This window comes from Hemitrygon akajei, chromosome 3, assembly GCF_048418815.1.
Source record: "Hemitrygon akajei chromosome 3, sHemAka1.3, whole genome shotgun sequence".
NCBI classification, from domain to species: domain Eukaryota; kingdom Metazoa; phylum Chordata; class Chondrichthyes; order Myliobatiformes; family Dasyatidae; genus Hemitrygon; species Hemitrygon akajei.
The window spans coordinates 52,726,446-52,740,384 of record NC_133126.1 but is presented as its reverse complement, the minus strand read 5'-3'; the positions used below and the strand labels follow the sequence as shown (position 1 = coordinate 52,740,384).

Sequence of the window (13,939 nt, the reverse complement as noted above, 5' to 3'; positions counted from 1 at the left end):
AAGTTTAGCATGATGGCCTTCAGTAAGGGCATTTTCAGGGTAGGGACATTATGTTGCAGATATAGGAATTGCTGGTGAGGCCATACTTGGAGTACAGAGTACATGTTTTGTTCACCCTGTTATAGGAAAGATATACCAAGATGCTGCCTGCACTATCAGGTCTGAGTTACAAAGAGAGGTTGACCATTCTGGATTTTTATTCCTTGGAGTACAGGAGAATGAGAGGTGACCTCAATAGTTTATAAAGTCATGAATGACATGAATAAGGAGGGATGGTCATAGTCTTTTCCCCAGGATGAGGGAAGTCCAAAACTAGAGGGCACAGATACAAGATAGAGGGGCGGTTTAAAGTAATCAGAGTGATAACTTTTTCCCACAGAGGGCAGTGAATAACCTGAATTGGGCTGCTAGATAGAGGAAGTGATCCAGGTGGTACAACTGCAACTTGTAAGAGACACTTGGATAGGTGCATGGACAGAGAAGGGCTTGGAGGGTACCGGGCCAAAAGCAGGCAACAGGAACCAGCAAGGAGGACGCTGGTTCAGTGTGGATCAGCTGGGCCAAAAGGTCTGTCACATTATTGCATTGCTCTGACTACGAATTAACAGTTTTATTAAAAGATTAATACGGACATAAAAATCACCCACGTCAATTTACCAGTTAAATAGCTTTATACCAGTTAAATGAAGAAAAGTTACCAAGAAAGATGACACCAGCACCCTGGGAAATAGTCTCTTGAGAATATCTTGAGCTTGCGATTGAACAGCAACCACTTGCTGATTACTCTCCTATTTCAAGAAATCAACAAACATATTTTGGGTTACATACAAAATGGTTAAATTATATCCATGAAGTAGCTAGCTGACAAGCAAGCAAGCAGTGGCACAGCACAATGATATACCAATATGCTTTGCTTCAGGGACAGGGTGCAACCTGCCTTTGATTATTCTTTTACTCTCAACAATGTACTGGGGAAATGATTTTGACAAGGCATTCTTGCAATGAAAATGTGGGAGAAAAGCACAGCAGTTTCTTCATACACCTCCATATAGCAGTTAGATATCAGGGTTTAAATCTGGAGGTCGGCTGTGTATTTGGCAGTCAGGGGATAGGGGTGGGGGTTGAAAGAGACAGAGGATGAAGAGAAAGTAAATTAGGGAAAGATATGCTCTGAGGATAATAAACAAGAATGGCAAGCAAAAACAGCGCAAGACGATCTTTTACAGAAATTTAAAAACAAGACCAACAAAACAGGCATGCATGTATTAAATCAAGATCTACAAAAGGAGCACAACAAGCAGAGTGCAGAATGATTAGATGCTAAGTGCCTTAAATTTAAAGTTATTTCCATTTTCAGACTGCAGCAGAAATTATCTACTGTAAAAAAAAATGTCACATTATTACAACCTTGGCTGTCTTGTTCACTTTGTCCTGCAACATTTTTTCAGTGGATGTCAATGCTTCCATTGCTTTCCAGTTTTTCTCCCGAAGTTCCTAATTATTTTTAGAAAGAACTATTTCAGTTCACCCAATATTTCTTCTAAATTATTCAATTTTTATTTTAAAAAAGGGATTAACAATTATGAATTTAAAGTGCAAGTTTTTAAATGCATATCAAGCATTTTGTTCCATTTAATAGGAAAAAGTTGGGGTTGGGGAGAAGCAAAAGTTTGCATCTACTGTAGAAAGCAAAAAATGAAGAAAGCAGTTTTCACAACTATGTTAGTTAGATCCAACATGACATAGGTCTGTAGTGCAGAACAGGAAAACAAAACATTGAACTGCAAATGCCAGAATTACATAACATTTCACCCATCTTTCTTTTTCACTAACCCATGCATTTCTAGCATTGCAGTTTTATTTCAAGAAAAGGAGAAACATCCATGGTTACTGAGTAAGGAAAAAGTATCAAAAGACTGCAGAATAGATTGGAACTAGAATGCCTTATTAGGGAACCAGCTGAATGGTTTACTAAAGGAAGATGAATTGTAAAACTGGGACTTCCCTAAGTTGACGAAACTTGGGAAATCACTGAATGCATCAAATGATACCATACAGTGATGGGAAAAACCATCTCACTAATTTGCTTTCCAGTTCTCCATACATCTTCACTGACATTTATGACAGTTGCTTCAGTGATTACCATGGGAATAGTAACAAAAAAAAATCACTTTTTAAACTATTCATCATTTCCTGATGTAAACTTACCAAAATGTTAAAGTAAATTTATCGAAGTACATACATGTCATCATATACAACCCCAAGATTAATGTTCTTGTGGGCATTCATAGTAAATACAAGAAAGAATAGACTCAGTGAAAGACCGCTCCTAACCAGTGTGCAAAAGGCAACTACCTGTGCAAATACAGAAAAGGGGGGGGGGGGGGGAGAAAGATAATAGAAATGTCATGAATGTTGTGAATGTGAGATGAAGAGTCCTTGACAGTGAGTCTATAGGTTGTCAGAACAGTTTGGTGATGGGTTGAGTGAAGTTACCCCCTCTGGTTCAAGAAACTGATGGTTGAGTGATAATAACTGTTCCTGATGGCAGAAGCGAGAATAGAGCATGGTCCAGATTGCGGGGGCCCTTGATGGTGGATGCTGGTTTCCTGCAACAGCACTATGTAGATGTGCTTAACGGTGGGAAGGGTTTTACTCATGATGGTCTGGGCTGTATCCACTAATTTTTGTAAGTGCTTTTGTTCAATCACATCATGATTACTAATTTCTCAAGGACAATACATGGCTACTGACTACCCTCTTTATTCCAAATATAATCAATCTTGTTTGTGATGATTTGGTGAAAAGAGCAGAAGATAGAACTTTGAAGTCACACACAATGGTAAACTTATTACAACTATAATATTCAATGTTCAATTGTTAAAACCCAAAGGTAACGTTCCAAAGAGCTGTCACATGAAAAAATCTTACAACCCGAAACTGAAAAATCAGCATGTAGTGTAGCATTCTGTATGTTCAGCAACTACTGTTGGAGACTTCCTCTATTAAAAAAAATCCTATCAGCAGCCAAGAACATATCTCCATAATATAAAGGCATGCAAGCACCAACTACCAATAAAAAATTACTTTCTCACATCAAATAAGATTTAAGAAATTACATATTTGTTTCATTAGAGAAATCTTCCTCTTAGAACATTTATATGGATACATCGCAAGTAGTTTGGGTAATAGAATTTCTTATTCAAGAAAAACGAGCTCCAGCAAGACTTCCTTCGACAACACAAATAAAGTGGATTCCAGTTAATTGGGACACATTGGGAACAATACATTTTGGTTCAATTAAGTGATTGCCCCCAAGAGCCAAAGTTTCAAGGAAATAGTTAAAAGATACAAAAAAGGCAAATTCAGAAATAATTAATGTATTTAAATATAAGCCATGACACATTAGAACACTACCAATACTATAAAACTACATTAGTTCCTAATAGTCAACAGAGGAATTTATTTCATGTACGTTGTCATGTTTTTTTGATTGCCTGTAAATGAACAAAATCACTGCAGATACTTAGTGTAGATAATGGACTGCTTCAAACAATGCTTTTATTCTCATTGCAACTTTCAAGATGATTGTCAATACCTTTAAATTCTTCATAGTTACTAGTTGAAGCAGTGAAATAATTCCATTTTCACTCCTGGCTATTTCTGGCATCTACAATCTGAATGCTCGAAACTACAGTGAGCAAAACAGTTCTGAACTGTCTTGCTGCTTGTTTCTCGCCAGTGACAAAAAAATCACTTTTTTTGAACACAAATACATGCATCTGACGCTATTTAAAAACTGTTCCCTCTAAGCACGGTGCGTTGTCTAACTGCCACACAATTGCACACAACTGATGCTAGTTAGAAACTATTCGGCAATAGTCTCCTATCCTAGTTAAGTGTCCAAAATGAAGGGAATCCTGGCTATTTTCTTGATCAGTTTTTGTTGTTTGAGTTGTCCTAAATAAGCATCTAGTTTGATTAACTGACAGCCCAATTAACCAGAATCCACTGTATTTCAAAATCAATATTTTTAGAATCCCATATTCAATTGTTTTACGACCTTCAAGAGATCAATGCAATCCATTATTACTTTCACAACAGGTAAAACCATAATGAGCTTAATCAAAACTTTCATAACTATAATGGCAATTGTTGAAGTTTAAATATATTTGTACTTTTGACTCTTTCCTATTGAAAACCTTGATAGTTGAGTTTGGAATGCCATCTGTTGAAATAATAACTTGCAATGAAACATTAATTAACTTTTACTTACATTGTTCTTTATCCTTTGATGATTAACAGCTTCTTTTAGTGACTCAATCTGTTGGTGTAAAGAATCAATTTCTTGATCTTTTTCTGAAAGGCTAGATACAATAGAAATAAAAGCAGAGAATTTTGTAAAAGCTTACATTTGTTTGACAACATATTTAATCATTACTGAGGATCTCAATTCCAATTTCTTTTATGGGGCCTTGGGTGGATTGGAAACCTGGAAGTATAACAAACAACAAAAAACTAATGAAACTATTCTGTTTCCTTCTTTCACTGTTGAACCTTTTACAGACTACGGGTCTTTCACAGTACAAAGCAGCTGCTGAAGCATGATGTGTCTTCCATATACAAAAATCTAATTAACATTGATCATTAATCCAAGACCCAAAGCTACATTTATTTACATCCTAGGACAACATGAAGGACACTAACGCCAAGGAACACCTGAAGAGTAGGGGGTAGTAAAATCACCTACCAGGCAACACTAATAAAACAGGATGATCTATATTAATCAAATCATGTCTTGAATAGCAGATTAATTAGGTTATTATAACACAACTATCAGTTGTCAAGATAAAATCCAAGTTTTCCAGCTTAAAGATAACAAAATAATTTGTGTAGCACTGTTAAATAATTTAATGATGTTGAGAAGGCAAGTCTAATACATAGTATTTTACATGTCTTTCAGAGCATCATGTTGATAGACTTCCGGTAAGATGGCGACTGCTTAGCTACTTCGAACTTTTGCTCCGTCATTCTTCCTATCTTTGCACTACATGTCTCCATTCTTAAACCTTAGTTAGGTATTTTATTGGGCTTCTTTTACTTGCCTGCGAACACATCTATCTTATAATGTCTAGCAAAAGTGCTAAAACCGGGAAAAAAGAAATTTCTACGACTTTGCCGGTTGACTTTCTCGCTGCGTTGGAACAGCATCGACAAGATACTTTAAAGGAATTTAGAACTTATTTCAACCAGCTGGATGCCAAATTGGATCGGATCAACGCTAGAGTGGACGAACATGCTGAACATTTATCTCGCATCGACTCAACTTCTGAAGATTTAAAACGCCGTGTTCTTTATCTCGAGACTCTATGCTCCAGCCTAGAGGAAAAGAATTGTAAACTTTTTTCCAAAATGGTGGATCTTGAAAACCATAGCAGACGTTGTAATCTACGAATTCTTGGTTTGCCAGAGGCCACCAAACAGGGCTCTCCCGTGGAATTTTTTTCCGATTTTCTCTGTGAGATTTTTGGGAAAGAATTTCTTCCGACTCCACCTGAGCTTGAAAGGGCACACAGGATCTACATTCCCCGTGCAAATCTGGGTTCCCGCCCACGGCCGGTAATTTTGTGCTTTCATCAATACCAGGTGAAAAACCGTTTGATTATGGAGGTACGCTGCAGAGGTACTTTTGCGTTTCAAAATACAGTCATTCGTTTTGTGGAGGATTTTGCCCCCCAGGTTCTGAAGATGCGTGCTGAGTTTAAAGGTGTAATGAAAGTGCTTTTTGATCGTGGTTTCAGACCCTCCCTTCGTAATCCAGCCGACCTGCGAATTACGCTTACTACTGGAGAATATATGTGGTTTAAATCAGTGAAGGATGTTGAGGCATTTGTTGGAAGTCTTCCGGCCAGCCCGTCTCATTAGGAACCCTGTCTGATCTTCTAAAATGGTGGATAAGTACTTCTCGTAGTAAAGCTATTTTTTCCGGACTCAGACTTTTCTTGAATAATTCAGACATTATTTATTGAAATTCTAAGGGCTGTAGACAATCTCTCCCTGGACTTGGTGCATTTTTTCTAAATAGATAATCCGAGTTTAATGTTCCCCTGCTGACGTTTAGGTTGTACGTGTGCAATCCATTTTATTCTTGTATAACTTTATCTATAGAGATCTACAAGCGACTTTAACTTCTTTTGGAGGTTTGGAGTTTTTATTAAAGGCCTCCCTGTTGGTGATTCATAGTTTAAGTTTTGCTCCCTTTTTTTTTCTGTAAATGGTTGATAAGTCCTCTCTTCGAATCTACAATTTCCCCCTTTTCTCCCTCCCCTTTTTTTTCTTTTAATCTTTTATAATTTTTCGCGGGTAGGTTAGTTTTGGTTTTCTTTTGATTTTCTTTGTATTAAGTCTTATACTTCTGTTGAAGTTGCTCCTATTTGTAATTATGTTTTCTAGTGCATAAACTAGCTACCATTTGCTATAGTATTTATACAGAACTGTTGTTAACGACACAGAACTGGAAGTCATATCTGGGTTAATTTTTTTGGTAGAGCTAGCTGCTTTTTTTGGTAACCGTCTAGTTTTGGGTTGTGAGGGTGGGGCGGGTTCTCCAGTTCCAACACTACTCACTGTTTCCTTTGCTTTCCTTTGTTACTCAGGACATGTTTTTGTTTTGATTCTACGAATCTATGTTTACATTTTTGCTCCCAGACTGTTATTCTACTGCTTGACTTTTTATATGCCTGCTGCCTTCTACGCACTAACAATTGATAATGGTTAATACACTTAAATTTGTGAGCTGGAATATAAAGGGATTGAATCACCCTGTTAAAAGAAGGAAGGTCTTCTCACATATCAAACAACTCAAAGCTGACATTGCTTTCCTTCAAGAAACTCATATTCGTTGTTTTGATAACTCCCGGCTTTTGTTAAAGTGGGCGGGTCAGCATTTTCATTCATCCTTTGCCGCCAAAAGCTAGGGGAGTCTCCATCCTTATTAATTCAAATATTCCTTTTGAACTTCATAATAAGATATCTGATACAAATGGCCGTTTTATTATTGTTTCTGGTAAACTATATAATACTAAAGTTGTACTAGCAAACCTGTATGCCCCAAATTCGATTATGTTAATTTTTTTGAACGTTTTTTCTCCTCACTACCAGACTTAAACTCATACTCTCTTATACTGGGTGGTGATTTCAATTGTTGGTTAGATCCTAATTTGGATCGACAGTCCTCTGTTACTAGACCACCAACTAAATCTGCCTTAGCTATTCAATCGTTTCTCTCTAATTATGGTATCTCTGATATATGGCGTTTCCTTCATCCTACTGAGAGAGATTATTCTTTTTTTTCCACATGTTCACCATACCTTTACTAGAATTGACTACTTCTTACTCAATAATCAACTCATTCCATTTGTCTATTCTTGTGATTATCAGAGTATACTGATTTCTGACCATGCTCCAATTACTCTGTCTTTAAATTTTTCTGGTCTCCCTCAGAGGAATAAACACTGGCGGTTTGATTCGACTTTATTATCGGATGATGATTTTCTAAAATTTATTAAGGATCAGATAACCTTTTATTTTAACACCAATACATCACCTGAAGTGTCATCCCAGATTGTCTGGGATGCCATGAAAGCATATTTGAGGGGCCAAATAATCTCCTATACAGCAAATCTTAATAGAAAGTCCTGTGCAGATCAATTAGACCTCGTTAATCAGATTAAAGATTTGGATCAACTGTATGCTCAAACTAAGAACCCTGAACTATACAAGAAGTGTGTAGAACTTCAAGCTAAATTTAACCTCCTGTCTACTCAACCTGTCGAACTCCAACTTCTTGAAAGTAAGAGTCGCTTTTATATCCATGGCGACAAATCTGGTAAATTTCTAGCCAATCAGTTGGGGCATTCCAAAGCCAAACAACATATTACAAAGATCCGGAAGGAGAATGGTGACCTTACATCGGATCACCTAGGAATCAATGACGCATTTAAAAATTTCTACTCGACTTTATTCCTCTGAATCTTTGAATGACAATATCTCTGTTGACCATTTTTTAAATAATCTGAATATTCTTTCGCTTTCATCTGATTTTAAAGCCAAACTTAATGCGCCTATATCATCAGAAGAAATATCTTTTGCAATTTCTGCATTGTCTTCAGGGAAATCTCCTGGACCTGATGGGTTCCCCGTAGAATTTTATAAATCATTCTCTTCACTTCTCTCTCCTCAGTTACTCTCAGTATTATCTGACTCGTTTAGGTGTGGCCAATTGTCACCCTCCTTTAATGAGGCATCTATTATTCTTTTATTAAAAAAAGGGTAAAGACCCAACAGAGTGTTCCTCGTATAGGCCAATTTCTTTGCTTAATGTTGATGTTAAAATCTTGGCCAAAGTCTTGGCTTATAGATTAGAAACTGTTATTCCCTCTATTATTTCCGATGACCAAACTGGTTTTATTAAAAACCATCTCCCTTTTTTTAACATGCGACGCCTATTTAACATTTTATATTCACCTCCAACTGGGATTTCTGAATGTGTTATTTCCCTCGATGCGGAGAAAGCATTTGATCGTATAGAGTGGAACTACCTTTTTGCAGTTTTAGAAAAATTTGACTTCGGTCAAAGTTTTATCTCTTGGATCAAATTGCTGTATTTGTGTCCTACTGCCTCCGTTTTAACTAATTTCCAAAAATCCCAGTTATTTAACCTCAAACGTGGCACCCGTCAGGGATGCCCTTTAAGTCCCTTTCTCTTTGATTTGGCTATAGAACCCTTGGCGATAGCATTTCGAAATTGTCCTGAACTGACCGGGATTTGGAGAGGGGATGTTGAGCACAAAGTTTCTCTTTATGCCGATGACTTATTACTTTTTCTTTCAAATCCGTCTACATCCTTACCTCCAATGTTTTCACTTCTTGACCAGTTCAGCCAGCTCTCTGGATATAAACTTAATTTACATAAGAGCGAACTTTTCCCAATCAATAAAGAAGCACAAGAATTAACATTTCGTGATCTCCCTTTTAAAGTAGTTCATAATCAATTTACTTATCTTGGGATTACAGTCACAAGGAAGTTTAAAGATCTCTTTCGTGAAAATTTTGCCAATCTTTCATATACTATTAAACAGAGTCTGTTACAATGGTCACCTCTTTCTATGTCTTTGGTAGGTCGTATTAATGTTGTTAAAATGTACGTTCTCCCTAAACTTTTATATTTATTTCAATCAATCCCAATTTTTATTTCTAAATCTTTTTTTGATTCCTTAGACTCTATTATTTTGTCATATCTGTGGAAGAATAAGCGCTCTAGAATTAATAAAGGTTATCTCCAAAAATCTAAAAAGGAGGGTGGCATGGCTTTATCTAACTTTTGTTTATATTATTGGGCAGCCAATATACGTTGTGCTACCTTTTGGTCTTTTTTTCATGGCCAGCCCGAGTGCCCTAATTGGGTGGCAATGGAGTTGAGCTCCACTAAAGAATTATCTATCTCTGCACTTCTTGGCTCTGTACTCCCTAGTAGTTTGTCCAGATTAATAGTTAATCCTCTTGTTAGACACACTCTGCATATATGGGCTCAGTTTAGGAAATTTTATGGTTTCCATGGTTTTTCCTTTTCTAGCTCTATCTTACATAATCACCTTTTTTTACCTACTACGTATGACTCAGCATTCCATGATTGGTATAGGAAGGGCATTAGACATTTTGAAGATCTTTTTATTGATAATCACTTCGCTTCTTTTCAACAGCTCTCTGCTAAATTCAATCTGCCCAATGCTCATTTTTTCAGATATCTCCAAATTAGACACTTTATTACTCCTTTAATTCCTAACTTCCCTGAAATGCCTGAGAAAAATGTTATAGACTTATTTCTTTCTATTAATCCACTAGGTAAAGGGTTAATATCATTTATTCGTGATAAATTAGCAGCCTTACGACGTGCCCCTGTGGATAAAACTAAAATGGCATGGGAGCATGATTTAAATACCTCCTTATCTGATGAGACTTGGGACTCGATTCTCAAATCGGTTAATTCAACCTCTCTTTGTGCTCGCCATTGCCTTTTACAGCTTAAGATTGTTCATAGAGCCCATATGTCTAAATCTAAATTATCTCCATTTTACCCTAACATCAGTCCGCTTTGTGATAAATGCAAAAGGGGCGAGGCCTCTCTCATTCATATGTACTGGCTTTGTCCTAGCTTGGAGAAATTTTGGAAAGATGTCTTCATAACGTTATCGCATATTCTGAATCACCACCTAGAACCTAACCCTTTAATTGCTTTGTTCGGTTTCTGGGGTGAGACAGATTTACGTCTGAGTTCGACTAAGTGTCCAATATTATCTTTTGCCTCTCTCCTGGCTAGACGTTTAATCCTCCTTAGATGGAGAGATGTTGCCCCGCCCACGCATGCTCAATGGCTTAACGATATTATGGCCTGCTTAGACCTTGAAAAAATTCATTATTCAGTTCTTAATTCGGATTTAAAGTTCCATAAGGTCTGGGGACCTTTTATTGAGTACTTTCATAACCTTCCTCTTGACTAAGGTTTTTTTTTCGGTCCCTTGCTTTCAGCTCCTTTTTTTTGTTGGTAGTAGGCATTAATATCTTCTGTTGCTAAGTGTATTTACAGTTTTGGGGGTTTGATTGTCCTGATTTATATTCTCTATATTGTGTTGTGGTTGGTCTGGAGTTTTTTTTTGTTGTGGGGCTTGGGGAGGATACTAATTTTACATGTCTTCAATTTGGGTGCTTTCTCAATTATCTTTCTTTGTATCATATTATTATTGTATGTTTATTTTTGCACTGTATTAATGTTCATTTTGATCTGGGGGTTTTTATCTGTAGCTATGTAGAAAATGTATAAAAAGACTAATAAAAAAAGAACATCATGTTATAGGAACATGGATTTAAACTAATCAAGAGACTGTAAATACTGTAATCTGGAACAAAATCAAACTGCTGGAAAAACTAAGACAACAGAGGAACAATTGAAGTTTTAGGTTGAGATCCTGTGCAGGACTGTTCAAGAATAAACACAAGATTAACCCAAAATTATTCTCATCTACAACAGAAAATGTAAAAACATTTAGGAGACAGGACAACTGCTAAATGCTAACAGGTCCTTTTAGATGGATGATAATCATTTTGCAATATGAAACTTAAGCATTTTGCCACTTCACAGCAGTGTTTTGACACTGCAGTAAGGCAACTTTATGCTTCAGCCACATCCTCTAGAGGGTTAATTTAACCCTGATGAAGCTTTAATAATCAGAAGAGATTTTCAATCCAAGAGTACAAGTGCTTTGTAAACCAGGGTATTTGAAGAGAAGGGAATGATGAAAGTATACTATAATAACAAATCCCTCAAAGTGAACATTAAAATATATCCATTTACAACAGTGCCTGGTCACATCATTCAATGCCACATGTGCAATGTTCATTGAAGTTGTTATATTAGGAGAATACAATTTTATAGGAGCCAATAAATGATTTAAAGGCAGCATTGTCTAATGAGGTGGTAGATTTCATGGATCTTGCTAAGTTACCGTTGTGAAAATAAAATATTCTACAACAATAAAACGAATCATTTGCATATTCACTTACACATTCAGCAGTACTTCACTTTTCACCAATGCTGCACCCTGTATCAAGGGAATCAAAAATATTAAAAATCCAAGATTACATTTAAGGCATACATGTCATTATTTTAGCAAGATTCCTGGCAATTAATTTAAACTCCTACCTTCTCCCTATAACCTTTGATTCCCTTACTAATGAAGACTTAATGACCTTCACTTTAAATATACCCAGTGACTTGGCCTCCACAGCTGTCTGTTGTACTCCACATATTCACTACCCTATGGCTAAAGAAGTTCTTCCTCATCTCTGTTCTAAATTGACGACCTGAGGCTCCCATCTCTACTTTATTGACTCCCCCACTCTAAGAAACATCCTCTCCATGTCCATTATCTAGGCCTTTCAATATCACTGGACAACAAAGATTTTGCTTCCTGAATACCTTTAGGTGTATCTTATGAATTTTGGGCTACTGATCATGAAAATCACCATGAAATTTCCCTATCACGCACCATTTTTTGAAATCACTTACGTTTATTATTTCAATTCACAATTCAAGTCAATTAAAGTGTTGCCTACCATGTAAGCCGGAAAGGTTCCTATCTTGTTCAGGCATGCTTAGCATGCTTAGGCGGTGTGGCTGCTGCATGGCAGGACAGGTTTTAGTAATAATTATTGGGTTTAGGACTGTAAGGATGGAATTTGCTATCATCAGGTACAAAAACTTCTATGAAGGATTTTGATATTTGAGACAGATGCTTCTCAGAATAACTGATGCCAAGATTAAGGAAAGCATTTTTGTTGGTCCACAAATCAAACAGGTCATCAATGACAGGCAATTTAAAGAATTTCTAGTGGGACTGGAGAAAATCACATGAAAGGCATTCAAGGAAGTTGGTGAAATTTTTCTCAGCATCTACAGAGTACCAAACTACATGCATCTGGTTGAAAGCATGCTTCAAGCATATAAAACCATGAAATGCAACATGTCATTAAAGATTCATTTTCTGCATTCCCATTTAGACTTCTTCCCTGCAAATCTTGGTGCTGTTAGTGACGAGCATGGTGAAAGGTTTCACCAGGACATTGCGGTCATGGAGAAAAGATACCAGGGCAACTGGAATCCATCAATGCTGGCAAATTATTGTTGGACACTTAAGTGAGAAGCCTCAGACACAGAGTACAAATGAAAATCATTAACAAAATATTTTTAACTTAGTTGAACTATTGCAAAGCATCAGCACCATTATGCAATTAAACACATTATATTCAATAAAAGTTAAATTGTTGTTTCTTCAAATTCCTACGTGATACAAGTAGTCTGAAATTTTATTTATGTTCACCTTCAAGCAGCCCATCATGTACAAAAAAAAATTCTGAGGAAGCAACACTTCTGAAAAAATTTATTGTCCAGTGTATTCAATACACTTCAATGAGAACCCACCCCATTCTTTTGCAGCAAGTACAGGCCCAGAGCCATTAAACCCTCCTCATATATTAATCTCAAGATCACTTTGCACATCTTTTCTTTGATAAAAGGGCTCAAAATTGCTCACAATACTCCAAGTACAGTTTGACCAATGCCTTGTAAATCCTCAGCATTGCATCTTTCCTTTTATATTCTAGTCCTCACAAAATAAATGCTAACATTGTTTTTGCCTTCCTTACCACCGACTCAAGTTGCATATTAACCTTTAGGAAAATTTGCACGAGGACTCCTGAGTCCATTTGCACTTCTGGTTTTTGAATTTTCTCTCAGTTTAGAAAATATTTTACACTTTTAATCCTTCTACCAAAGTGAATGACCATACACTTCCCTACACTACATTCCATTTGCCACTTCCCTGTCCATTCTCCTAATCTGTCCAAGTCCTCCTACAGACTCCTTGCTTCCTCGACAGTAAGTGCCCCACACCCACCTTTACATTGTCAGCAGGCTTGCCCACACTGACCCTACGGAGCACCATTACTCACAACCAGCCAACCTGAATAAGCCCCCTTTATTCCCACTCTTTGCCTCCTGCCAGTCAGCCAATCCTCTATCCATGCTGTTACCTTTCCTGTAATGCCATGGGCTCTCATCTTACTCAGCAGCTTAATATGTGACACCTTATCAAAGGTCTTCTGAAAATCCAAGTAAAACATTCACTGACTCACCTTTGTCCATCCTGTCTTATATTTCCTCAAATAATTTAAACAGATCTATCAGGCAAGAGTTTCCCTTAAGGAAACCAGGCAGATTTAGGCCTTTTCTTAATCATGTGCCTCCAAATACCTGAAATCTCATCCTTAATAATAAACACCATCCCAACCACTGAGGTCACGTTACCTATAATTTATTTTTCCT

At 36.9% G+C, this 13,939-nt stretch overlaps 1 protein-coding gene across 6 annotated transcripts in view; it reads right to left on the bottom strand.

Moving 5' to 3' along the window:
- ktn1 (kinectin 1) overlaps positions 1 to 13,939 on the bottom strand; it is a 184,956-nt gene that overhangs the window by 27,276 nt on the left and 143,741 nt on the right. For 5 of the 6 annotated variants that reach the window (XM_073039890.1, XM_073039887.1, XM_073039892.1 and 2 more), the window contains 4 exons: positions 11,620 to 11,657; positions 4,277 to 4,367; positions 1,408 to 1,494; positions 699 to 788 (listed from right to left, as the gene is read on the bottom strand). In XM_073039890.1, the coding sequence (XP_072895991.1) occupies positions 699 to 788; positions 1,408 to 1,494; positions 4,277 to 4,367; positions 11,620 to 11,657 (306 nt within the window). The remainder of the gene's footprint in view (positions 1 to 698; positions 789 to 1,407; positions 1,495 to 4,276; positions 4,368 to 11,619; positions 11,658 to 13,939) is intronic. The other variant, XM_073039893.1, reaches the window with a different exon arrangement.